At 47.5% G+C, this 25,532-nt stretch overlaps 11 protein-coding genes across 11 annotated transcripts; 5 read left to right on the top strand and 6 right to left on the bottom strand.

The window, feature by feature from the left end:
- Window positions 1-123: 123 nt before the first annotated feature.
- On the top strand, window positions 124-3,102 carry F9C07_6567 (heterokaryon incompatibility protein-domain-containing protein; the record flags this gene model as incomplete). Its single annotated transcript, XM_041286277.1, has 1 exon — window positions 124-3,102. One exon carries the CDS (start codon window positions 124-126, stop codon window positions 3,100-3,102), a length of 2,979 nt encoding a protein of 992 aa, XP_041147364.1.
- A 406-nt stretch (window positions 3,103-3,508) lies between these two features.
- On the bottom strand, window positions 3,509-5,683 carry F9C07_6568 (copper amine oxidase; the record flags this gene model as incomplete). Its single annotated transcript, XM_041286269.1, has 4 exons — window positions 3,509-3,644; window positions 3,699-4,669; window positions 4,721-5,297; window positions 5,352-5,683. The coding sequence occupies 4 exons, from the start codon at window positions 5,681-5,683 to the stop codon at window positions 3,509-3,511; spliced, it is 2,016 nt and encodes a 671-aa protein (XP_041147363.1).
- Window positions 5,684-6,988: 1,305 nt separating this feature from the next.
- On the bottom strand, window positions 6,989-7,345 carry F9C07_6569 (uncharacterized protein; the record flags this gene model as incomplete). The annotated part of the gene is made up of 2 exons (XM_071511484.1): window positions 6,989-7,239; window positions 7,336-7,345. The coding sequence occupies 2 exons, from the start codon at window positions 7,343-7,345 to the stop codon at window positions 6,989-6,991; spliced, it is 261 nt and encodes an 86-aa protein (XP_071364315.1).
- A 309-nt stretch (window positions 7,346-7,654) lies between these two features.
- Window positions 7,655-8,098, top strand: F9C07_6570 (uncharacterized protein; the record flags this gene model as incomplete). The annotated part of the gene is made up of 1 exon (XM_071511485.1): window positions 7,655-8,098. One exon carries the CDS (start codon window positions 7,655-7,657, stop codon window positions 8,096-8,098), a length of 444 nt encoding a protein of 147 aa, XP_071364314.1.
- Window positions 8,099-9,512: 1,414 nt separating this feature from the next.
- On the top strand, window positions 9,513-10,987 carry F9C07_2107724 (uncharacterized protein; the record flags this gene model as incomplete). Its single annotated transcript, XM_071509029.1, is given in 5 exon segments — window positions 9,513-9,724; window positions 9,744-9,840; window positions 9,897-10,140; window positions 10,190-10,418; window positions 10,585-10,987. The coding sequence occupies 5 exon segments, from the start codon at window positions 9,513-9,515 to the stop codon at window positions 10,985-10,987; spliced, it is 1,185 nt and encodes a 394-aa protein (XP_071364313.1).
- Window positions 10,988-11,077: 90 nt separating this feature from the next.
- On the bottom strand, window positions 11,078-11,516 carry F9C07_6572 (uncharacterized protein; the record flags this gene model as incomplete). Its single annotated transcript, XM_071511486.1, has 2 exons — window positions 11,078-11,246; window positions 11,338-11,516. The coding sequence occupies 2 exons, from the start codon at window positions 11,514-11,516 to the stop codon at window positions 11,078-11,080; spliced, it is 348 nt and encodes a 115-aa protein (XP_071364312.1).
- Window positions 11,517-11,844: 328 nt separating this feature from the next.
- F9C07_6573 (uncharacterized protein) lies at window positions 11,845-13,431 on the bottom strand (the record flags this gene model as incomplete). The annotated part of the gene is made up of 4 exons (XM_041292706.2): window positions 11,845-11,883; window positions 12,131-12,640; window positions 12,710-13,215; window positions 13,398-13,431. The coding sequence occupies 4 exons, from the start codon at window positions 13,429-13,431 to the stop codon at window positions 11,845-11,847; spliced, it is 1,089 nt and encodes a 362-aa protein (XP_041147361.2).
- Window positions 13,432-13,874: 443 nt separating this feature from the next.
- Window positions 13,875-15,498, top strand: F9C07_2284572 (putative short chain dehydrogenase). The gene is made up of 4 exons (XM_041292697.2): window positions 13,875-14,204; window positions 14,252-14,517; window positions 14,630-14,946; window positions 15,082-15,498. Exons 1-4 carry the CDS (start codon window positions 14,022-14,024, stop codon window positions 15,267-15,269), a joined length of 954 nt encoding a protein of 317 aa, XP_041147360.2. The 5' UTR covers window positions 13,875-14,021; the 3' UTR covers window positions 15,270-15,498.
- A 4,605-nt stretch (window positions 15,499-20,103) lies between these two features.
- Window positions 20,104-21,023, bottom strand: F9C07_6575 (putative aquaporin transporter; the record flags this gene model as incomplete). The annotated part of the gene is made up of 2 exons (XM_071511487.1): window positions 20,104-20,675; window positions 20,744-21,023. The coding sequence occupies 2 exons, from the start codon at window positions 21,021-21,023 to the stop codon at window positions 20,104-20,106; spliced, it is 852 nt and encodes a 283-aa protein (XP_071364311.1).
- Window positions 21,024-21,801: 778 nt separating this feature from the next.
- On the bottom strand, window positions 21,802-23,169 carry F9C07_2284570 (uncharacterized protein). The gene is made up of 5 exons (XM_041286259.2): window positions 22,745-23,169; window positions 22,551-22,673; window positions 22,437-22,491; window positions 22,112-22,356; window positions 21,802-22,048 (listed from the first exon to the last, which is right to left on the bottom strand). The coding sequence occupies exons 1-5, from the start codon at window positions 22,941-22,943 to the stop codon at window positions 21,825-21,827; spliced, it is 846 nt and encodes a 281-aa protein (XP_041147359.2). The 5' UTR covers window positions 22,944-23,169; the 3' UTR covers window positions 21,802-21,824.
- Window positions 23,170-24,133: 964 nt separating this feature from the next.
- On the top strand, window positions 24,134-25,008 carry F9C07_2284569 (uncharacterized protein; the record flags this gene model as incomplete). The annotated part of the gene is made up of 2 exons (XM_071510704.1): window positions 24,134-24,276; window positions 24,989-25,008. The coding sequence occupies exons 1-2, from the start codon at window positions 24,147-24,149 to the stop codon at window positions 25,006-25,008; spliced, it is 150 nt and encodes a 49-aa protein (XP_071364310.1). The 5' UTR covers window positions 24,134-24,146.
- Window positions 25,009-25,532: the final 524 nt, after the last annotated feature.

The following is a 25,532-nucleotide window of genomic DNA, read 5'->3' as shown; positions in this document are numbered from 1 at the left end:
CGCTGCGCATTTACCCCTCATGGCAACACCCTATATAAGTTGTGTATCCGGAACAGAGGAGTTGGGGTGCTTTCGAATTCTGCATCCTTTACAACTTCCATGTGAAGACAAAACATTGCCAAAATGCAGGGCTCACGTCCAGGTCATATTCATTCCAACCGCTTCAGGACAATCACCATTGCCCCCCTTTCCGATTCATCTGTTTCTGAATCCTCCGACTCGGAGAATTTGTCCGATCCCTCAGATTCTGGCGACGCTTCCGATTCACCTGAGGGTGCCGAGGGGTATAAGGCTTCCTCTGCGGCGGAGGGTCGGAGTAAGCGGACCGCGTTGCCACTCTTGCCTGAGAAGACTAAAGTTCAGCCTGGCCGTTTGGCATTTAGGAGCCCGAATAGTGATTCGACTGGAGGGAGACGGCAGGGCCTTCCGAAGCAGGTGGAACAGGCAAATGAGATATTAGCAAAGCTTCGCGACAGACGGGTCAAAACTCTTAATCGACTGAAGTCTCTGGGAAAGGACAACAAGATTGAGGGGTTGCCGGATATCATCCGGTGGGAAAATAAAGAGAAGCGGTTGAAAGAAGAGAACAGGGATACGGTCAGCGAGGTGGAGAAGGTGCTTCAAAAAGCCCTGGAAGATCGCAACCTTGGGGTAACCACAGAAGCAAAGAAAGTGATTGAGATGGTGCCAGGGAATAACAACACAAAGACGACAACACAAGCAAATAAGGTGTCTGGAAAGGCGCCCGAGGATCACAACGGAGGGCCGACAATCCGTGCACAAGAACGCAGCCAGCAGTTGGAGGTCTTACTGTCAGGCAACGAAGATAAAATACAGCGGGCATGGACGAAGATTGGGAAAAAGCTTATCAAGGCCGAGAAGATCAGGAAAAAGATACTTCACGCGAAAGCGATACGAGACGTGTTTGCGAGGGAGTTACATCTTGAGCGCTCAATACCACGGAAGACCAAGGTCAAGGTTTCATCCAACGGTGCAAATCCTTATAATGGCAAGAAGCAACCTCAGTTCTCATATGAAGCGATTAAACCTGGTCAATTCAGGGTCCTTGTTCTACATCCTGCGAAGAACACGTCATTTCCTCTTGTCTGTACACTTCAAGCCAAGTCTCTAAATGAAGATCGCAACGTCAACTATGCCGCACTTTCCTATTGTTGGGGAACAGATTTAGACCAGCAACGACTGTTGATATTCCCCGGCTCTAAGCAGAAAGCGCTTAAGTGGAAATATGTTGCACGACACGCTAAGGAGATGCCCATTCGGAAAAGCCTCTATCTGGCTTTGCTTCGGTTACGAAGAAAGGATGTGCCGATCGCTCTGTGGGCCGACGCAGTATGTATCAACCAGGAGGACCAAAAGGAGAAGACAGAGCAACTCCAGCAAATGGCCACCATCTACCGGATGGCGAGCCATGTGTGTGTATGGCTAGGCGAGGCGGATACTGAAGGGAGAAGCGATCGCGCGATGGAATTCATACCGAAGCTTATGGACTTCGCGTTTCTCGAGAGGTTAGCGAACGACAAAGAACAGGCTGGGAACTGGTATGCTTTGGCTGAGCTTATGAGAGACCGCTGGTTCTCTCGTCGGTGGGTTGTTCAAGAGATCTCCCTAGCAAGATCGGCAGCAGTTCACTGTGGTACGAAGACTGTTCAATGGGCAGAATTCGCGGACGCAGTTTCGATATTCGTAGCGACTCGGGACAAGATTAGGGAGTTGTTCGATTTTGAAACTTGGAAAGAGGGTCCCCAGACATTGGGAGAGGTCCAGTCGTTTGGAGCAAGCATTCTGCTTGAAGCAACAAGCAGACTGTTTTTAAGAACACCAAGTGGTGAAATCCTCCGACCTGTCAAGGGAATTGAGTCTTTAGTTACCTCTCTAAACACATTCGATGCGACTGATCCCCGCGATATCGTGTACAGCCTTGTGTCCATTGCGAGCGATACACGAGACACCTCCGTTTACGTCGATAAGAAGCAAGGCAAACGGCCAACCCCATCCTCTCAACTCGTCATTGATTACAGACTAGATGAGATCGAAGTTTACGAGAACTTCACTAGATACTGTATCGAGACTTCAAAATCGCTGGACATTATTTGCCGCTCTTGGGCAATGCCGCCGAAGAAAGCAAAGGGATCCCTGCCCTCATGGATTCGGCTTCTCCGTGATTCCGAGTTTGGCGAGCCGGAAGAGGTTTATGAGGGGCGAAAAAATGGAGAGTCTCTTGTAGGACCCGTTGGCAATACGCGATATAACGCTTCTGGTGGTAGACAGTTTCGATCGGTAACACCCAACATAGATGATCACGGTTCTCACCGACAAAACGGCTCGCCACTGGATGCCCAACAAAAGACGACATCGCCTGAGGAAGAAGCTATGCAAGGGCCGTCGACCTTGTGGGTGGAGGGGTTCAAGCTGGCCATTGTTGATGATGTCTCTTTAGTGAATGCCCCAGGCCTAATTCCTCGGACTTCACTACGGGGCATAGGTGGCTGGCCAGGAATTAGCAAGAGCCCTGAAAGTGTACCAGACCACATATGGCGGACGCTGATAGCAGATAGAGACTCCGAGGGCCAGATCCCACCCGCCTGGTATCAAAGAGCATGTCTGCGATGTTTAGAGATTGCCGATACCTTTAATCACGGAGACCTCAATGTTGGTCAGCTGCTGCAAGGTCCATCAGATATGCTTCGCGGCTACCTCACTCGAGTCCGCAATATTACCTGGAACAGAAAGTTCTTCAGGGCAGTCATGAGAACTGACCGAGTGGATACCACTCAAGAAATACAAAGGTCGAAAAATGCAGACAAGGCGTCAACATCGGGTCGTCCAGATGATGCAGAGTTCGCATTCCAAGATGGTCTGTTTGGTCTCTGTCCACCAGGTACCAAGAAAGGGGATTTCATCTGTATCTTATATGGTTGCAGCGTGCCTCTGGTCCTAAGAGAGGTCTCCAGAAAGTCGACACAGCACTGTTTTAAGGTAATTGGTGAAGCTTATGTTCATGGTAAGATGGATGGTGAGGGACTAGTGGACTGCAAGAGTGGAAAGACATTGGGCCCGGAGGAGGTCTTTGCTTTGACATAGAGTACCAACCTCTGTGCCCTCACTATGACTTACTATGCTGTGGAAGGCAGGATGCGGTCTAGACTCTTGGACCTAGACCCCCTGTGATGACCCTGACGTCTGATGCTAAATGCCCCATTTCCCTACCCTATCTTTAATCTTGGCCTTAATAATATAGATCTACTCTTTCGCCAATTCCTATTTCACATAAGGCTGATATGGAATAACCAAAAAAAGAATAGTCGGAATAAAGTCCTTGAAATGTACCAGAATTCAATTCATAGCTCCAACCGTTATTCGCTCGAAATTCCAAATCGGCCTATTTACGTTGACAGTCCGACCGTACACCAACTGCCAAGTCCAACGCTAACTATGTACTGTACAGATAGAAAGAAATCATCAACTCGAGCATAACCTTACCCAGTACCTAAATATGCGAGTTCCGGCAGCACTCCGACTGAACGACGCGGGAGGCAGCATTCTTGCCGGACGGAACGTCGATCGCTGGGTTCTCGGTGAAGAAGTCCGATGGGCGGATCATGAGCTGGAAGATCTCGACTGGCCTGTTTATTTGTTAGCATAGCGTTTTCAATAATGTAGAAACGTGGTCAACTTACATAACGGGCCAATCCTCAACACGAGGGTTATGGGTGATACCGAACGTGCTCCAGACCACGACATCAGTGTTGTCGACGGCGTCCCCTCGCTTGACGGCGTCGGCCACACCGTCCACCTCTACCTGGCTCTGGAGCGTGTAGCGACCGCCAGCATACAGCTCAGCGTCACGGTACTTGGTGACCCAGACATGGTGCTGGGCAAACTGGGCACGCCTAGCCTGGATGGAGTTCGGATCCGCCAAGAGCGTCTGGGTGGCTAAGGGTGTGAATTTGTATGCCACAGGCTTCTGACTAATTGGGTTGGTCTTGTTGGGGTTGACCATCTTAACCACTCTGTTCAGCTGCGGGGCGGCATCCAGATAGGTGGCGCGCTCAATCGTCTGATTCGTGACCTTGTAGTAGTTACCGTTGGGGTTGGTGGCTTCGTTCATGGGTACGGGATGTGATTCTTCAATGACAACGGAATTGTTTGCTCCATCGACGGCAGGATCCATACGAACACAGAAGATATGCTGATGGTTCTGGGCCAGAACACCTCCACTGACCACGTTTCCGTAATCGCTCGTCTTGCCGGGGTCAATGTTGACCACGTTCAAGATACCCGTGGCACGCGACTCGACCGTAATACCTCCTGCTTGGTCGAACTTGTACGCGAATATGTACTCATAGTTAGCGAGGGTGATGATGAACTGCACGACGAGCTCCCGGTGGCGAGTCACCACAGCACGGCCGGTCCGCCAGTTGGAATGCTTCCAACCAATGCCGTTGTCCTGTTCGTGCAAGCAGATTGCGTTGGGCAGCTTCTGGGCCTTGCCGTCCGCACCGGTGATGACGGCATCGAAGTATTTGATGACACCCAGGCAATCACAACCGATGGACAGGTTGTTGGCCATGTTACCACCGCCACCATCACCGAAGTCGAAAGCCTGCTTACGGTGATATGGAGGCCTGGGATCGGCGTATGGGACCGTCTGCTATTGTCAGTACCTTCCTGCGGGTGGGCCCAAAGTTGGTTGACTCACCATCTCACTAATAGCCAGTCGGTACATGACACTGCGGCCATCATACCAGACATCGTGAATTGTCGCACCCTCACGCGGGTTGAATGCGACACGGAACCGCCACTTCTGCCATTCGACAAGTGACTCATTGGTGATCTTGAATGAAGGGCCCTCCGGCTGCACGACGTTCAGTGGCTTTAAGTCCTTCCGGCTTCCGTTCGGCAGCAGTTCTGGTACATAGTCGGAGTCCTTGCAATGGCCGATAATGTCTCGGGAGAAGGTCTGCTCATGCAATCCCTCACCCTTACCTCCGGTCGCGGGACGGTCAATGCGGACAATTTCTTGGGTGGTGGCATCCATGACAGGGATGATGGGCAGAGGATAAGAGTAGAAGTTGGCATCCTCGTTATTCTTAGTGGTATTTGTCGCAAAGCACAAAGCCTGGAAGAAACGCCGGTTGGGATCGGAGTGGTCACGTCCACCGTATGGCCATGGCTCAATGACAACCTCAAAGCCCTTGGGGAGGTCAAAGTCCTCCATGGCTTTCTGGAACAGTGGGGAAGCGAAACACCGTTCGACCAAGACCTCGAATTCGGCCCTGTCACTCATGTTAATCTTTTGTCAACAATCAATGAATCCATTCGAGACGTACAAAGTCAAAGCAGCATGGTGCTCCTTTCCAATAATTTTGTGCTGCACACGCTTGCGGGTATTCACATCGACCTCCGCCTCTTGATAGACTGGAATGCGGTCACCGCTAATCACATCGTACTGACACAAAGCCAGCCGAGGGGGGCGAGGCGTAGTTGGACTGAGACGTCCTGCATGTTCGATAGCCAGGAACTCTTGGAGTTGCTCTTTCGGGGGTTCCGACAAGTAAATCTCACGGAAGTGGAGAACTGTGTTTGGGTGTGCAGCGACAACAACCTCGCGGGCAATGTTTGTCTCCTCCTCGGAGAGAATGGCAAGGGGATGAGGCGCCATGGTTAATTTGGATCTGTTGATAGTCTGAGGAAAAAAGAGGACGAAAGGTAGGAAGAGGCGCGCTTATTATGCATGAAGCCAGCGTAACTGTTTCCCAATCGAGATAAGCGAGATATCTCCGCTCGGAACGTCGGAATTGAGTCCGACGGTTTGCCTCGGGGCGCGCGGAACCCTTCCTTGGGGAACCCCGCGATTTGATTTCGTTGCCTATCGATCTATCGATCTATCGGATTGATTATGAAGCTATGACTTGTGTTTTGGATAGCGGGAGTTGTGGTTCAAGATCACCTTGTCCTCCTCGTCAACTCCAGAACGCCTCTCTTGGTCATAATATATACTTTGACACATACCAACCAGCACTACACTTAACCCCAGCAAGTTTGACTACTAAATATGTTAAATGCTGCAAGGGAGTCGAAACCGGGAAGTAAAGGAAATACTGACATTGTATCTGATTGACTCAATGCTATTTTGTGCCTAGCGACTAAATTGAGAGTCTGAAACATATTTCGATGTGGGTCCTTGAACGGATAGTTCAAACGGTTTAATTCTAAAAGAATGGCCCAAACCACCCGACTATCAGAAAAGACAGCATCCAGCTATCATAACAAGTAATATTTGCGCTATATCACCCTTGTCAACTTATGAGAACACAAAATCAGAGAGAGGTTCAAGATTCAACTATCCATGTCAACTGAAACCTGCAAGCCCTAATATGTCTAAAAGGCATTCGAGCAGAGACACGCCAACACAATCTGGATGCCTAAAGATCGCATTTTGTTCTCTCTGGTAACGCAACCGAATCCAACCAAATGCGAGTTCAAAGTGGAGCAAGGGACGGTGTTACATCGGGGTCATATGATGCCTAAGTTGTCTGTAATATGGAAGCACCTATCATGTTAGCCAATGACATGCTTTTCCGCCAGCAGGTATGGGGCCGTATTGGCGCATGCGCTTGTGCCGAGTTGATAGCGCACTAGACCTATTCCCAAGTGCGTGCTAGGGGTACCGGCTCTTTGTCCGCGGACACCGAAGCTATGTCTGTAGGGTTCAAGTGAGACCGTGAATTCGATTTGTATTCCTGAAGTTGCGGGTAAATGATCTGAATGTCATGGAGATAGAGATGCTCTCCACCAGGCATGGCGATCATATCTGTTTGTGGAGAAAGTATCGCTCGTATCCTTCTTTAGTTTAACTCTTTCCCTCATCCTTTGCGACGCTCCTCTGCCCCCAGGTGCATTCATTATGTATAGTTGATAACCTGTTTGGATAGGATTATTTCGCTGAGACAGCCCATTTGCAGAACTACTGTATGCCAATTGTCGAGTCCATTTTGCCGGTAGCTGGAGACGGCATTGCGACTTTGTCTACTTGTTGCACTAATGAATCACCTTGGCTCATTAGGCCCAAGTTGGGTTGGTTCCTGGACATGAAGAATTCAAGACTGCGCTCCAGGAAAAGATCAGTCTTTGAGGATTGTGCCGCCCATTCTGTCTCGACCAAAAAACCGCATTCTAATGATGTAGTGCTGTTGGCGTCAAACTTCTTTTGGCCCCCTACAGTACGTCATATATCAACTTTCTCGTGATCTGCGAATTCATCAATACGAGCCTTTCTCGTATAACAACTTAAGGGCAGCAGAACCGACCCACCGTTTAACATTGTGAGAAAGCTACATCCAATGTTATATCTCAGTCTGTGACCTTACCCCATGTCATGACCGCTAATACCCAATGACAACCTCCTCAGACTTCCTTAGGTCCACAGGGCACAATCAACCCTCGTGTTTGCCCTTGAGTGACCCACAAGGCCTTGTAGATCACTTCGTATAGCTTTAATACCCTCTATTCTAGGAATCCGAACCTCAGCCTTGTTTAATAGGGCTTTGGAATATTAAACCGTCGCACCCCACCCATTACCCCCTGAGAACTTCTAGCTAACCCTCAAATTGGTATCCTCCAAACAAACAAAATGAAGCTCCTTAACATCATCACCCTCCTTTCTACAACTAGTCTAGCCGTCGCTGGAGGCCTAGATACCAGAGAAGCAAACAACGCCGATCTAGCAACCCGAGCAGCCACCATCTGCGGATCAGGATACGAATTGAACAAAGCAATTCCCCTCCCAAAAGGCACAGATCCCAAACAGCGACTAGGCACACTTTACACCTACATTGGAAAGGACAAGGGGTGCGCAATCCTAGACAACAATGTCGGCAAAGCACAATACATGTACGTGGGTGTGTGCGATTTGAACGGGAAACACTGTGATAAGGATTCCGGTGCATTTAGCCAGTATGCGGGACCGATCTATATTAGCAATTTTGCCTGTGCACCCTTGGTCGCGAAGATGGGTCAGAGCTCTAAGAGTCTTTATATCGACTATAAAGACGAGTATGGCTGGGCGTGTGAGTGAGGGCCTGTTCTACGGGCGGGTTTGAGGATTCGTTAGGTGAGGGCTGGGGTTAGATGTCGAGTGTCTTGGGTTTGTATTTAAGACTGCGGTTAACTGTCATTCTTGGCAGTATTTGGAGTCTGACGATAGACCGAAGGCTGTTATAAAGTCATTAATTTGAGTGGGTTGTGATATACCAATCATTACTGATGTGCATCTTGGAGGGTTAGTTACACCTGGGGTTTTGTCCAAGGACTCTGTGATTAGTTAGCTATCTTGATAAGATGATCATTACCACAATAACTAGCGTTCATTAGGATAATGGTTTGATATCTATATTTAGTCAGTCACGGGCACCCGGCGAGAGTCGAGACACAACGACTTATGTATAGCATTCCCATGCTAAACATCAAGGTAGAACCCTCAGATTCCCAGCTGAATGGGCTACCCACTAGTCCCCTAGCTTCAATAAGGACGAACTAAATTAGAGATATATATATATAAAAGTACAACAGGAGAAATTCGCTGGTGGTCACCCACCCAACTACTAGCCTCCCGGCGTGTGGCTTCTGCGCGGTCAATAGGTCGCTGCGTGCCCCTGCAGGGCTTCGCCACCTTTTCCACCAGTTAGCCAAAGCTGAAAGATATGACGATTAGCATGTCACAGGCTCCCATGTTAATATCATTCGCTCCCGTCAGGATTTTGGGCGAGCCTCGGACATATCATTGTTCAGGCGGTCTCGACAATCCCATCTCCATTGTGTCATATAAATAAATATAAAGCATTGATTAATAATTTCTGATAGTTCTTATACCGTCATCTGTGATATCCTAGTCCGCAGATATACTTCACAGTCGAAGAAATGTAATGAAGCCGACACATCTTGCTCTAACGACCCAAGTGAGAACCTCCACGGCGAACAGTCTTAAAAACACAAGCGCAAGACACAGCTGTCGGGTTCGGGAGAAAGAGCTCCCAAACGGATTCGAGTTCCTCCCTCATTACAAACAAGGGAAGGTTCCTTCACCGACCTTCGTTCTAATTTCTTATCCCTACCACTTGATGAACGTTTGCAGTTCCTTTCTTGGCTGTTCGAAGATGCCCTGCCACGTTGTCTGATACTGGGCCGCCAACTTGTAAGGAGGGAAACACATGGTCAACCTGACAGTCAACTCCCCTACATGAAATTGAACGAAACCAGAGTGACTACAGCGTGCTTCAGGGAAGCTCCAGGAAGCGCATGTCATGGTCGGAAGGCTAGAAAGACCTTTTAAAGAAATTGAGGCACGAACAAGGTTAGCCTTGGTTGGAAATCACCAGCTGTTTCGCGGAGCAATTTCCCGGTCGAAACCAAGGTACCATACAAATATACTGGAGCTCAAATGTGATGGCAAAAAACCATGCAGGACCTGTCGTTGCCGAGACCACCCCCAGATGTGTGTTTATGATATTGAACAATCGGGGACTCAGCGAAGAACGCACCGTATATTAGAACAGCGGACCTTTGCCTCGAAACCTAACGGAGGATCTACAGCTGAGCGACGGGCGTCTCACCCGTCCTCTCAACCCAGCCAGCCTCTGTCAGACGGTCCGATGAGTACTTACATCTATTCCAGTGACAACGGGTCCATGGCACAAGGAGTGAGGTCTGTCCTGGGGTTACAGAACACGCTCAACACCTATCCATTCATGGATGCGAGAACTGCAGAAGATAGATGGAAAAGTTGGTACAGATTGTACCACAGCGTGCAGAGGTCCTAAGGTGAGCGTTATAGCTTATTTCTTGGCGCCTTTTCTGATAAATTTAAGTTCTTCCAGTTTTACCGTCAATGGGTGTATCCCTTTAACCCGATCTTGGTGGACATGGGCCGATTTGAACTGGACCTGTTTACATATCTCAACGCCTACGCGGCCGTCGTGTTTGAGTCGCATTCCAAGTCGGAAAAATGGACGATCGATCGGTCTATTGCGCACATTAGCTTACTGCTTGCAACTCTCTCTGCTGGAGCCTATTACTCCGATCTGGATCTTCCACAACAATCGTACATATGTCATGACCTCGGTAGGTGCACTGATCTTCATGGACCATGCAGCACTACTCACAACTGCAGCACGCAGGTCATTTCAAGCTCTTCGCTTGGCCAATTTCTTATTCCGTCCATCATTAGACGCCGTCCAGGCGTTGTTGGTGCTGGGCAATATGTTCCAGAATAATAGTCAATCTGATGTTGCATGGGCTCTCCTGGGGACCACTGTCCGCCTGGCACAGACAATTGGATTACATACAGAGAGTATCGCATACCTGCCACAATACATGCAGTTGAAGGCGAAAGCATTGTGGTATGTTCTGGCCGTGGATCCTTATTGTACGGCGTACTGAGAATATTAGGTTTATCCTAGTCTGGCAAGACAGTATGCTGTCTCTCTGTTATGACCGGCCCCCTATTGTCTTTGTCAGGTCCTCGGCAAGTTTGTCCTTCACAGATGTCTTACACTACTTGTGTAGGCTGGGGATCGAAGTAACGACAGCCGATCGTGACACTCAAGAAACGACATTTTACCTCAACATATTAAATCATCTGGAATATGTCGACCAACGGTCCTTGCCGCATCTCACTTCTCTCCAGAATTGCAAATTTATGCACGATAATTTGGAGCGTCTGGAATTGAAGATGCATTTTTATTTGGTCGTTGCAGTTCTAACGCGTCCAGCCCTGAAACAATCCCAGATACAAGACCAGCTGTACGGCATTCTGAGGGAACGAGCTAAGGCTAGCATTATAGATGCCTCCAGAGCCTTTTTGGACTTTCAAGCGCTGAGTGTTGTACCACTGCGAACCTGGTCCATGGGTGCATACTGCCCTCACCTCGACTTTGCTTCTGTCTACCTGGGACGAAATACGAAATAACCCTGAATCACGAGACCTCTAGCAAAGGGTAATTGAAGTGTTCTCGGCCGTTGGTTAGGCAGCCTCCGGAACTTTGGTCTCTCAGGGCTCTTATTCGACAAGGACGATCTCGTCCAGTTCCTGCGCGCACTCCCGGACACACTGCGCTCGCTGCATCTGAGCCTTCTCTACTTTCTTAACCACGGCGGAACGTGGGCTTCTCTGCTCGCCAAAATGCGTGATATGATTGCGAAGCCAGGCTGCCGCGCTGCACCCGAGACTGGAAATCGGAGTGGAGCCGCATGGTACGACTGACGGTGCTGCGGTGCGGGCTGGCCGAGGGGCTATAGAGTCTGTGTACGGGAATGGACCGAATCCGTTTAAGGGTATCAGTCTCTACGTTGCCATTGGAGTTGGGATCTTGGGAGGCGGCTTTGATCCAGCGTATGACTGGCTGAATGTTAGAGCTGTTAACTTGCGCGAAGGGGGTATACGAAGTTGACGCCTTGGAGTGGTCCTTTTCCTGGAGGTATGCTTCCTTGATTATCATCCGGTGTAATGTGTCTAAGGCCTGCTACGCTACTGAGGAGTGAAATGAGGTATGCCAACCGATCGCGTCTTGGCACGGGATGCTGAGCACCACCGAAGCCTCGCACAAAGCAAACTAAGGAAGCGGAAGAATCAATGATTTTCCCCGTAGAACCGGTTGAATCTAATTGACGCCGGGGCCCAGATCTTTGGTATGCACATGCTCATGCTCTTTGGATCGAAACCTCTGCGGGGAGTAAGAAGCGCTTACTCGGCGATGTTGAGGGGGTTGGCGGCGAGGAACACGCGCTCAAGGCGCAGGCAGACCGTGTTGCATATCCGTCTTCACGTTAGGCGTAGGGCTTTGATGGCTCTGTTGGGAAGATTGCCTGGTATAATGTAGATGATCTCCGTAGGGAGGTCTGCGGAGCTTCTGCCGATTCTATCTATGTCTGTATCTTGGCGAGTGATGCCCCTTGATGCAGCGAGTTGCTGATTCAACCTTGCAAAAGATGCGTATTGGCGGGCCATGTGTTTATCAATAGTCAATCGATTATTACCCAATCTCAACTCATATGGTGCCCTCATATAAAATAGTATACAACGCTAAGCAAACGTGGGCAAAAGCGAACAAACACTGACGATCGCCGTAATCTTCTCCCGATATCCCAACTCTCTCTCCCCCGCAAGATCGTCCTGTTTCCAAACCGCCTCTGTCAGGGCCTTGACTATAAACATTGACCGCGACGACGCCGAGGCCTCGGTGCGATTCATAAGTTCGAGAATCACACACCTATCCTCGTCAGTCCGCGCTTCACATCCGATGATGAACAGCGGGAGTTGGCGCGGGCAGGTCTTGAGATCTGATAGAATATGCAGAGCGCGTTGAACTCGGGCGTCCGTGGTCGATTGCGGTTCGAGGGTTGCACCCGTCATCCGGTTGAGCCAGATGAGCATGGAGAGGCGGAATAGTTCGAGGGTTGTTCGGTGGGGAGTGTCAGGGAGATGAAGGTTTGCGATATTCTCGGCTAAGGTGTGGAGGCGCGAGAGTAGGGGTCCGAGATCGGAGTCCATGCCGAGGATGTAACAGCATTCCTTGAATAGCCTGAGCAGCTTGTTGCTTGAAGTTGGGAGCAGGTAGTCGCGCTAATAGGTACCAATATAGTTAGTCAGTGAAACGTCAAATAACCAAATTTGGGGATTCGGAGAACGAACGCCGGTACAAAACGCAGACCGACAGTTTTCCTGCAGCTGTATCTCAGGCCGCCAGTGCAGAAAGCTAAACCACCCGAGCGTCTCATGGTGAAAGACCCAGTCCAACAACGCAGCAAAGGAGCTATCATTTCGGAACGGCAGTAGCGCTGACGCGTTGAGCACTTGCTTGACCCCGTTCACGAAGCACCACCACTCCGACGAGGTGCACGATGCCGTGTGGATTTCAAATGCGCACAGCAACATGCATGCAGCGACATGCTGCAATGCTTCTGCGACGCCAATATTGGTATGTGACGCTTTGCCTAAGGCTCTGATTGCGGAGACTTTGAACTCGATTCCTTGGGATTGTAGGCCGTGACGGTGTACCGAGGCGAACGCTAGGAGAGCCTCGCGGACAGCGGCGGAGGATGCGGAGTCGTTGGTGAGGGCCATACGGAGGATGGTGCGGCCGAGGCTGGGCGAATCATGGGCTAGAGTAGCCAGGGCCTTGGATGCAGTTGACTCGACTACATCAATTAGTTTAGTGGAGACGGACCAAATGCACCGGGCACTTGCAGTAGGTGATCAGCTCGGGTTCTGTCACCCCATAGTCTACCGCCCTAAGTGGGACGGGTATCCGTAGAGTAAGGGGAATATAGTCTGTATACATTTGGTAAGCGTCTTACCATATTATTATCAAGATACACACCTGATGATGTTGAGTTGGCCAGATAGTAGTGCATTTTGATGTCAAAGTCAGACACGTTGACGAGGTTCGGACCCAACAGCCGCCGATTTGGTCTACGGCCGTACGATGGAACGCCCACCACCGCCCGTTTGGAGTTACTCGCTTTTGGCCATGAGAGCCTAACCCCGTAGCCCTTGCACAGGCGGTTCGACCTGGCGCACTGCCCGCAAGTAGGGGTCGCACGATCACAGGAGATTCGACGATCTGCGAGGCCAATTTGATTAGCAATCAAGCCGGATCCGTAGAAGACCGCAGAAAGTACCTCGACAAGTACCGCAGCTGCGTGCCATATTGTTGTGATGGATGAAGAAAATGAACTCGCGCAAAGTTACCCATCCTCAGAACGCGGAGGCTCGGCCGCTTTATTTAACCTTCGCTGCAGCCCATCTGCGACTCCACACCATGGTGGCTTTGTAAGATCAGGAGCCAATCGGTCTCGTCCAATCTACATGGCGCCCCACCGTGGGCAGGCGGCCGGTGTGGAGTCGCAAGAATCCCAGCAACTTTTCGCGGCGCTAACCCTAATGAGGTCTGTCAGTATCAACCACGAGATGCCGAGAGCTTTGAAATCGAGAGACTTCAGCCATGGCTTTGAAATCAATGTTGGGCTTGTGCGGACAGGATGTCCACTATAAATACCTCCTCGATTGCTCGATAGATCCTCATCTACAGCCAACAGCAGCGATCCAAAGAACAGAACCCAACAGAACAAGCACCATCGGAAACATGTCGTCCTATGCAATCACAGGAGCCTCGCGAGGCATCGGCGTACGCAAACCCCTTTCCCATCAATAGGCCACACTAACATGTCTCAGTGGGCATTCCTCACCAACCTCTCCAGCAACCCAGCCAACACCGTCATTGCGCTCGTTCGCAACAAGGCCGGCACTGAGGAGCGAATTGCTAAAGAGCTTGCCGGCCGCACCAACGTCCACGTTGTCCAAGCCGACCTCGACAACTACAAGACTCTCCAGTTCGCGGCCGACGAAACCGCAAGGATCACCGGCGGTGGCCTCGACTACCTCATCGCAAATGCCGCATTCGTGGAAACCTGGGACCTGTATGATCCCATCGGCGTCTTGTAGGTGTAAAAAATCTCATTCTCCTCCTTTATCTATTCTTTTTACTATCTCAGTTTCCCCTCCCCCCCTCAATCGAAATTCCGCTAACAGCCATCCCCAACAAACAAACAGAGGCAAACAAGTCCCTGAGCTGGAGGACAACCTGCTCAAGAACTTCAAGACCAACGTCATCGCCCAGATCCACCTCTTCAACCTGTTCACCCCGCTGATTCTGAAGGGGACCGCGAAGAAAGTCATCGCCCTCACCAGTGCCCACTCGGACATCGAACTGGTCAGGACCTTGGGCATGGCCAACGCGCCCTCGTACGCGATCGGCAAGGCCGGACTGAACATGGCGATCGCCAAATTCGGCGCACAGTATGCGTCTGAGGGCGTCCTGTTCTTGGCCATTTGCCCCGGGTTGGTGGATACCGGGCATTTTGAAGGAAGTACGTTTCCTACCCCGCTGCTACTAAGCTTTCTAGTACTTTCGTTTCTCTTCTTGTTTTCCTTGTTGCCGCCGCCCCCTTCTCGTCGTACCTATGGATCATGGATGTTGTGCTAATTCAATTCGACGACTGCAGTGAGCGAACACCAACAGGCCGCGGCTCAAGCCATGTTCGCCAAGTTCAAGGAATATTCGCCTCGTTTCAATGGGGCAAGGCCTGCCGATGACTCCGTCAGGGATATCCTCAGCGTTATTGAGAATGCGACGGTCGAGAAGAATGGGGGTGATTTCTTGTCCCACAAGGGGAGCAAGACTTGGATTTAAGCGGACACTGAGCTTGTCGGTTCTAGTCCCCAGTGACCTCGAATACTTTTAGATATAAGTCAAGTTGAGAATGTGTGTTTAAGATAGTATCAGTGTATTTAAAACTAGTGCCGAGACACCTTTTTGGTCATCTGGTGCTACCTTCCTGATCAATAACATCGCGCTCCAAATCTATCAACTAGTTCAGTGTCTGTTAATGTATGGGGCGGGCTAAACTCCACTGTATAACTGGTATCTGACGGTCGTCAGCCATGAGGTGAACACAGAACTGATCGGGCCGGCGATTGCGTCGCCACCCCCAAAACCCCTTCCTGACTTGGTGTCACTTGTTCACCCCTCCCTTTCTTTTCTGCCTTTCCCGCCGCCGTCGAATAGTGGTTGATGGCTCGCGTCAGCACGTCACCGAGAGCCATCTGCCCCAGGCTGTCATTCAGTGAGATTGTATTCGCACGGTCGTAGCACGCCACTCGGCCCTCTATATCATACGCATGTCATTCTCTACCAAGTTTCTGTTGCATCAAGACTCTTATCGCCGGAAATGCTAACAGGGACTAAGTTAATCCATTCCACCTCTGTTATACTACCCTATAAAGTACATTTGTAATGATTTATATATACTTTGTCTACTATATTTTTATCCGTAATCTACAAATGGAGTGTGGAATTTGGTAGTCCCTGGTTGGTCTTGTCACAGATTTAATAACAATCATGCAAGGTGACTGTACCGGATATCCTGCCCCAGGTACATGAACAACTCGGCGGCCGATCGGCGACGTCGGTGTCGATATACATCGCCTTCCAAATAACGTACAGTGGCCCCTATCTAGAAAATATAGGCACAGAATCTTAGGGGGTCTGTAGCTATAAACTAGTACTAGAAATCATAGTAGAAAAATCAAGAATCAGTCTTCTGTCTTTAGTATCTACTGCCTAGTACTTTACCCACGTATCCTTACCTAGTTGACAGGTCTTCTACCCTGACTAGTAGATATTCCTCGAACCGGTCTCGTCAACCAACTTGCTGAGATAATAATATGGTGTGCCCGCAATGTCTCTCCGATGATCCAAGGCTTTACTTCATGTTACGGTGTACTTTCTAGGCATCTTCTACTTTTTTTTATTCTCTCTTAGATAGTCTGGGAGTTCCAAACTCCAGTTGTAAGACTAAAGTCCTAAATAACTCGATTTCTCCGCAGCAAGGGTCGGAGAAATAGGGGAGAGAGCCGAAGTCTGCCGAGGGTATATAAAGTCTATGATCTTCTCTTCTTTTATTTGGAGAATCTTATATTTTTTAATATTTATATGTCCCAAATTTGCGCAGTTTTAATCTATAATTTGGATTAACTGATTCTTATTGGTTCTTGTATTTATATAGTATTGTAATATAGGACTTTAACTAATATAACGCCCCATGATATGCAGTTGTATCTAGATATACTGTCTGTAGACAGTCCACTTATAATCAGCTTTTTGGCTTTGTCATCTGCTACTATGTCTGATTGTTGGTATCCCTCTACAATCCGTTAACGCCGCAGGGAAGAGATTTCTAATGATCAGTTATTGACAATAGACTTAATATATATAGAATTTATTACAGTCAGGATATCTTTCTTATCAAGAATGCTGTGCTGACACTTACTACATTTAGAAGCTGGAGATCTATGAAGAAAAAATTAAGAGAGAGTTATATGAGATATATAGCGACCCCGAGTGCCGTAATATAATTTCAAATTATATTCTTCGGTCAAAAAGTATGATATACAAAGCTGTTGCTACCGAAGAATCTAAATCACTAGATATTTTTTGGAAGCAAGATCAGATGGTAGTATATTGTTTAGAACAGCTAGATTATATTTTACGCTAGCCAGTGTATTGTCTACTAGTGGGTAAGAGCTATAAGCTGTAGTAGAAGATCGAGCACATGAGCAAGAAGCAATCGAGGCATAGATGCCCCGCTCATGGCCATTACGGAAATTTAATAATAGATTATAAAATCCAGCTATACAGTCTCTATAATATAGAAATATCTTTAAAAATATACCCCTACGTGTGCTAAAAATAGATCTATAACTACTTGTCTCTTCTTTACCATCGCCAGTCCATATACTATAGCTCAACTTTAAAAAATATTCAGTATTATACATAGAAATTTCAAGCTCCTCCCTTTTATGAAGCCTTATACAATCCACACGTCCCTGCAATTTCTTGACAAAAGGGAGAGCTCACAATTGATGTCTCGGTTTGGGATCAGGTTTTACTTTGTGGCTTTTTATAGCTTTTATGCAAAGAGAAGGAACGAATTACAGAAGCACAACCCTTAAGTATTTACAGACAGTGAATCACTAAAAACCATTGTTGCAGAAATATACCCAGACGTGGAAGAGGAAGCCTACCATTTCAGAAAGTGACGTGCGACCTTCAAAGCAAACTGTGCTCGGCTAGCAATTGGGGTAGAATAACTAATAGAAATGGCCTCGATATTATTTGTTTCATCCCTTGGAGAGGCGAGGTCTAAATATATAATAAAATATATATCTCAAACACAAAAGAGGTTATATTTATAGGCTAACATTATAGACAGCGTTCAAAGGCTCCCAGAAAACCACTTTAATAATTTTCTTAACTTTTAGATAAGAAGCGAGGCTATTTTCTACGCCAGTGTACTAGAATAATACAACCAAGATTTCGGAGCCTCTTGAAATCACGCCCATCTACCCCACTACAATTAGAGATAACAGATTCGGAGGTCATCAAGAGATTCGATTCCCAAAACTTAATATTCTCAGACCCTGTGATGGCTCGGCAGAGTAGAGCCATATGATTTTAAATTGTCGTGTTTATACATGGGGTTGATGTAAAGCTTATATAAATATATTGTATTAGTAACAAACAATTCGTCAATCCATCTTCTTTAAGGCCTAACTCAAAGTCAGACCTACTAACGTGCTTATCGCGACTTTCGTAGTAAGCATTCTCATCTGCAAGTTATCGGTAGTACGACATCGATGTACTTACCTGGCGTACTTATTATAGCCAAGCTTTTTAGTTATGGAAAGGCTCCATCTCGTCGTTCCAGAGTCATAAACGGTGTTACTGCTCCGCGAAAGCCAAATACAATTCCAATAAAATATATCTCTGACGCTCTGTGATAAACATGCCCGTCTACTACATGTGTCCGACCCGCTCGGAGGGTGCATGCCCACATTGGAATTACCTTTCCAGGTCGTATTGCCATGAAATTAGATCACAGGTCCCTCGAACGGCTATGCTTCGTGTTCCACCCGTGTTTGAAGAACCGCCTAGTGCGGTACAGAAGGCTAGGGAAGTAGAAAGAAGTAAAGGATAGGAGGGGGGCTGAAATTACTCATTGACGTACCCGGTGTTCGAAATATTGAATATACTTCCAGAGGGGATCAGCAAAAGTATCGAGCGACCATACGCCACAGCAATCATATGCCAGTTCCAGTCGCAATACAACCTCTGTTGAATGACATTACATTTTTGTTGATAACCCAGACTGTCTCGTTTTAACAAGGGAAAACGTTCCGCAGTTAAATTTGATATGGCCTGGGAATCTGTGTAAGCCCTATTCCCATCCCACCCGTTAACTTTTCTATATTTTATATAAAATTTAATAAGGTCTACTAGATAAATCATAAATTGGATATGAACAATCGACCCCATGGTCTGATTGGTTAAAAGCATATATTAAGTTGCCGATGGACTTAGGCTTTGGAAAAGAGAAAATATTGTTGTTCCGTTTTATGACCGCCAGCAGTTTTTGAAGCTGAATTATTGCCGAAGAGCTTCTTGTTGCGAAAAATAGTCGCGTATTAGCTAGCCTGTCAGTATCATATGCAGATGTAGATTCGGTGAGTTGTTCTTGTATCCGAAGCATGCTAATCTTGTATTCTATTTTCCGCGGCTATTTTATTTAGTCCGGTTTGCATCAAGGCCTTCTAGAACGGATCTCCGCCGTTTAGAATGCCGCCTTTGCCTTCCGGGGCGACTAAGCGGCAGTTTTATGAAAGGGAGAGGTGGTGGTGATGATGATGGTAAAGCTCTCATGGATTCGGATCTCGGACTGTGTACAATATGTCATCTAGCAGTTCTGAAAGAGGTGCTTACACTTCCTCAAGCATTGAGCGAATCCGTGGCTTCTCGAGAAAAATTCCAGTAATCTACATTACCGGGCAGGCAGCCCTGTCAATTTTACTATAGGCGGGTAGCCTTACTTTGAGGATATCAAGCTTAATGTCAATACCCCTTCTGGGTTAGAAATAAAGTATTTTTATCAAATGGCAGTGTCTGCTGTACACTGAGCTCTGCAATAAAATACTGGATCGGATTAAAACATTACTCAGGGCTACAGTAGACTATAATAAGATAGTCTTCTATCCAAAGACAGTCTACTACACTGTTGAGTTGGTATATAAAGCAGGTGTTCTGGAACAGGATTCTGCTTCACTGGGAAGCGACCTGCATGGATAGACATTCCGTAGTCGGGATCTAACAGGTTACTAGAATCTTGATCGATCGATCGATTGACTAATTAATTCCATCTCCGCATCGGTTACATTGAGCGCCCCCAAGGCGGGACAATGAAGTAGGCTATGCCATGGCCTACTGAGGCGATTGCTGGAGCAACCTAGTCATAGACACTGTCAACCTGCTGACGAAGACCAAGGTGCATGAGACTTACCCAGTGTATCCAATGGTATCCCGGAAATGAGGTAGCCACATACACACCGAAGCACCGAGCAGGGTTCAATGCTGTTCCAAAGCAAACGGATCCAATCGTCAGCACATGTCATACTTTGTCATGACCGTGTCTTTACTTACAGGCTCCCGCATATCCAGCGCGGGAAAACGCGGAACCCCAACTTACCAGGCCCAGGGCCAAACCGACCAGAAATGGAGACAACGCCGCGCCATAGATTCGGCCCTGCCTTGGATCCAGACCCACTCCAAAGGATAGGAAGATTAGTAGCAATGTGAAGACAAACTCGAGAAGAAACCCTTCGTTCACCGGGACTAACTGGGAGTTCATATAGCAGCCACCGACCGTGTAGTCTCTGGATCCATACGCAGCTCGAAGCATGAATCCAGCGAGTGCGCCTCCAAGCGTCTGACTGGCAAGATAGATGACTAAGCGAGGTAGTGAGATCAACCGAGCAAAGAATGTGGCCATGGTAATGGTTGGGTTGAGATGACTGCCGCTGACGTTGGAGAAGGAGAAGATAAAGAGTGTCAGGAACAGCCAGTTGCTAATACCGCCAAACAGTGGGCCCAAGAACGTAGCGGTGGAATAGACACCGGACGCAGATGACGGCGCCTGTGCGTCCTGCGAGGCCGACGAGTGTCGGATAGATATCCAAGCCGTCACAAATACATTCAGCATTGTACCTAGTGACGGATGTAAACGACCGCTTGTCTAAGGAGGACCTCATCCAAGAGAATGACATCGCACTCACCTATGCATTCAATGAATCCAAACTTCCAGTGGTCGATGCTGAGGAACCCACGAGGATCAAACCCTTCACTGATGGACATCAACGGTGCCGCATCTGGCACTTTTTTCAACAACTCCGCATTGGCCGGGTCATCGCGGTCAAGAACCAGTCCCTGGTTTCCACCGATTCTTCCAGCAAAAGGATAGATAACTGGCCTAAGAGGCATGTCATTCTGGCCATACGGGATACCCCGACTTTGCCTATGGTATGTCTCTTGGACGGGAGCAGTTTCTGCATCCATCGTGAGCTAGGATGGCTTTCTCACTTGCCGATCTTTTCTTGATCTTGAGGTTTCCCTCCCCCTATCTTATACAGCTTTGCAATTTTTAGTCTGGGTGAATGGCTGGTTCATGATATCACCACTTAGTTCGTGATCCACAGCCGCTTTTGGCGGTGTGGATATCCGGAGACTACCCCTGCCTCTATCAGAACACCCTAAACTGGTGACGTGGATAGGCTTTATCGACGATTACCATTTACTCTAGTAGACCTCCCATAATTCCATCAATCACAGGGAGAATTAGCCGTTGCTTTACTAACCCAGGGTCACAAATGATTAAGATTCAGCACGAAGCTTTGCCATATGACGTGATGTCTCCAATGCAGGTAAAACTTGTCTATGGCCAAGAAGATTAGTTCTAGATACCCGTCGTACAATACAAAATCTTTGCAGGAAGGAAAAGAACAATTCATAAATTTTGGTACTATTATGTGCTATTTCTAATGGATCTCCATAGCTTTCTACCCAACCTCGTAAAATTTATCTAGTTCTTAACTCTTGCTATGGGAATCTATTACTAATCTAGTTGATATAGGTAAGTTTATTTATCTATATGGTATAGATAATCAATCAGGTAAATTCAGATAAAAATGCCTAAGAATACGGGGTTCTGCTACTATTAACTGTTTCTGATACTACTTTGAAGCATTATCTCTGAAGACTAATAACACCATCGGTATTCACAAATGATAACTCCTCGGATCACTACCTATGGGATTTGCTTAAATTCTTCATACAGTGACGGTAAGAAGCAATTTAGGTCTATTCCACCATATCAATAAGCTGTCCATACTCTGCTTTCCCTCGGGAGTGAATGCATGACTTACGGGACATCTCGATGGCACAGTGCACTACAAGGTCATGTCCGACTTGAGGGGTTGCACCGGCAATCCAAAACCTGGATCGAAGTTCTCTTTCACCATCTGGCTTACGTCGGACCTGATGAATTAAGAAAGACTTATTGTCAAAACCAGACGTGATGTGCTCTGTGCAGAGCCTGTCAGCGAGCTTTGATTCTCGGATTTGTGGGCCGGTGAGGAGGATCATACCGCCCACTTTTATGCGACCAACGACCATGGCCTCAATGCCTTGCTCTTCAAATTTGGATTTGTCAATCCCTAGCTCCTGGGGATCAATGAAAGCGACGGTTAGCTTGGAACAGTCATTACCGATAAACTCAGATATAAATGAGTATGTGTTGATATAGCGCTCCGGAAGGCTCTTGTTGGACCAATCCATGGTGTTAGGATATCGCCAGGCATATTGATGTGCAATTGGGTTCCAAAGCTTGTATCTGTTTAGACATTAGATTTGTATCGAATGTTGCAAAATGACCCTGCCTTGACTTCTCGTCGGTGCCGAGGCAAAACCTACCTGGATGTATCTGTTAGGTGCCAGCCAAACCACCAATTGTAGGCGTCACCGGTGACTGTCAAATATTAAACATCAACCAATCTGCAATACGGGACGCTTGTTATTTCTACGTACTTTGCGGGATCGAGGTCCGAACTGCAATGTACAGAGTTCCATCGGGCAGAGTAGTATATCCATTTTCGAGTAGAGTGTATCCACTCCGCAGCATGTGAGTCTTAGCTTCCCAGGGGGTATGACCTGCAATATGTCAGCGAATCTCACATTCTACTTGCAAGATCTTAATCAAGAATTGAGAAATTGATTCTCACCAATGCTGCTTGCCCAGGGGCTGGCGGACAGTCCCTTTTGGACTTCGTCGCTTATTGCCGGGGTGACTGGATTGTAGTACTTGGCAAATGGCCTCTTGAAATCGGCCTCCCGGTATCCAAGGTAGTAGTCTTTCCCATCGGGATCATAAGACTCCTGATTGACAGAGATGAAACTGTCCATGTCCTTTGCTGGTGCCATTGTATAGTCCTTTTTGGGTTTCTGGATTCGGTTGAAACCCTCCCCTTACTGAGAGGTTGCCTTCACCAGGTTATATAACCCACAGTTCAGCCCTGATCGCTTACTAGTTTTTCTATTGCGTGGGTGTAAACGTCATGAGGACAAAATTGAGTTCTGCAGATCTGCCGCTGTCTAAATCCGTAATTCCGTAGGAGAGGACCCCATCGCCAGAAATTGGCTTCACTATAGCTCATACAAGACAAGGTAAAACTTTATTTAGCAGACTCGCTTACTAGTTTTTCTATTGCGTGGGTGTAAACGTTATAAGGACAAAATTAAGTTCTACAGATCTGCCGCTATCTAAATCCGTAATTCCCTAGAAGGGGACCCCATGGGCAGAAATTGGCTTCACTATGGCTTATACAATACAAGGTAAAACTTTGTTTAGCAGGTTCTGTGTATTGATTGGACTTCATCTTTTGCCCCACATCAATCGCGATGATGCCAAATAGCTGCAATCATCGGACTGATGGCGCTCTCGTTCTACAACTTAAAATTGTCTAAACTTGATGATCCATCGACAAATGACTCCTATATACGACACGTGGAGGAAGGACTCTGTTTTCTTTTTATCGTCTTCAGATTTAAATTTTTATCTTCGGATGCGTAGGTCGCCAGCCATCCCAAAAGCTCCCATCCTTCGAGAGGCAACCAAAGTGGATGGTAGAGGGCGATGACATCACCAGCGCCTACATCAGATGAAACAGGACCCAATGGTTCATATGAGATGCAGGACCCAGATCAAGGGTCTTAACTGTCTCAGTCAGAGCCAATTCGTTCCGCGGTGCCGACGTTCTCATCCTTCCATGAACTCAATTTTGTGGGTTGTTGTCTGCATGTCACAGTTCATCATGCAGGCTGCTCTGGGGGATCTTCTCTCCCTGATGGATATCAAACAGATTTAACATCACCAATATTGAACTTCTCCGTTAATTAATTGCAGGACATTCCCTAACTGTAGGTATCTTTATTCTTTCTTTTTTTTTTTTTTCTTTTTTTGGGCGGTGTGTGGACCTTTTTGGATATCATATTGTCAACATTGTGGTAGATTACTCTGGTTTTCAATCTTTTCCATAATCGCCGGTGTATGTGTTTATCTAAACCAGGCGCTTTTTCTATTTGCCCGCATTCTTCGACGAATCGGTCTCATCATGCTCCTTCCAAATGGCCTGGCCTTGCTCGGTGCCCTGTACCAACTTGGTAGGAAGGTCATGCCTTCGCCATTCTTGGGGCCATAACGCCGAATGCAGCTGCTCGGATAGCCGTGTTGAAGCCATCCTTTTGCAGTTGCCTGGTGGGTGTGGATACTCTTGTTGATGGTCATCTATTTTCTTGTCCTGGCCATTCTCGGGGTCATTACCATCCCACCGGACCCATATCTGGTGATTCCCTCAGATTAGATAAACCACTTAAAGTAGATCTATAGTTATTTCAGTACAAGTAGTATTTGAGCACTTTCATAGAGAAGCCTGTCACCGTAAGGTTAGTTATAGATATCTTTCTGGAATAACTGTAGAATGTCATTTTAAGACGTAGTATATATCGTATTCTACCATATATTCGGGACTGACCGAATATCTGACATAACTTCAACAGCTAGTACTGCAAAACATTCAACTACCCTGCTCACGTCCAGGAAGGATTTACCGCATTGCAGGCCCCCAAATGCACTGATGAGAACGAGGACACTCGCAACCTGAGCCACCTGCGCGAACAGGCTGACAATGGCTAATCAACAGTGACCGCCACCATCCTCTCAATTCCGGCCGTGTCTCCTCGCAAAGGAGAGGACCACACAGCAAATACTCTCTCACTTTCATGAGAACAAGTCTCCTTCGCAGAAGCGATACCTGCCAACAGAGATCGATTTCCTATGAAGGTGGATAGTTATGACAGCGTTCGTGTGGATGGGCATACTAGGTCGAAATACCAACCATTCTGGGTGTCTGATCAAGCTGGTCTATCCATCATTGCGCATGACTTATTAGTTGATCATAACATTGTAGCGATAAAGGTAAAGCGGTAAGCCACCAAGCAGCACAGTCAGCTGCGTAGCGTCCAATGTGACAATAGATTTCCACTATTGCCTTTACAGTCATAAGGCATTCTTCCGCGATCATTCCGTGGTGGGTAGTGGTGGTCTTCCACAGTGAAGCCACATCGATAGAATTTTGCCAAGCGATCGACAGTCGATAAAATTGGTTGGTTTAGTTAATTTAAAACTCGTATGCAAAATCACATTTTACTTCTCCAACTTGGCTACTCCAAAAACTGAAGAGCCTTCTAGTGGTCTATCCTGCAAGGATAACAGGATGTCACCTCGCACCAATCAGATGCGTGTGCAGTAGCATTGGATCTCCCCAGGAGAACCATTTTTCCTTAACCAATTAGTCAAAGGGGGCGAAGTCCCCCTAGATGCATGCTTGATTGTGGAAGGTGGCTGGTTTCGATTGGCTCGATCAGTGATCGAATGGGCCTTTCAGATAAGGAAGTTTGAAGCTAGCTTATCATATAGTCTATACTAGTTAATTGAGTTAATTTCCATCGCCT

Source organism: Aspergillus flavus, chromosome 5 (assembly GCF_009017415.1).
Source record: "Aspergillus flavus chromosome 5, complete sequence".
Lineage (NCBI taxonomy): Eukaryota > Fungi > Ascomycota > Eurotiomycetes > Eurotiales > Aspergillaceae > Aspergillus > Aspergillus flavus.
Note: the sequence above shows the minus strand (reverse complement) of the source record. Positions and strands in the feature narration are given on the sequence as shown.

Bases quoted from the DNA above. Each gene is read 5' to 3' on its own strand.
- F9C07_2284570 (XM_041286259.2), bottom strand. From the start codon at position 22,943: ATGGCACCAGCAAAGGACATGGACAGTTTCATCTCTGTCAATCAGGAG. The intron at 22,674-22,744 runs GTGAGAATCAAT...GACATATTGCAG, and splicing joins CCCCTGGGCAAGCAGCATTG to GTCATACCCCCTGGGAAGCT. The intron at 22,492-22,550 runs GTACGTAGAAAT...AATATTTGACAG, and splicing joins TCGGACCTCGATCCCGCAAA to TCACCGGTGACGCCTACAAT.
- F9C07_2284572 (XM_041292697.2), top strand. From the start codon at position 14,022: ATGGCTTTGAAATCAATGTTGGGCTTGTGCGGACAGGATGTCCACTAT. The intron at 14,518-14,629 runs GTAGGTGTAAAA...ACAAACAAACAG, and splicing joins TATGATCCCATCGGCGTCTT to AGGCAAACAAGTCCCTGAGC. The intron at 14,947-15,081 runs GTACGTTTCCTA...CGACGACTGCAG, and splicing joins TACCGGGCATTTTGAAGGAA to TGAGCGAACACCAACAGGCC.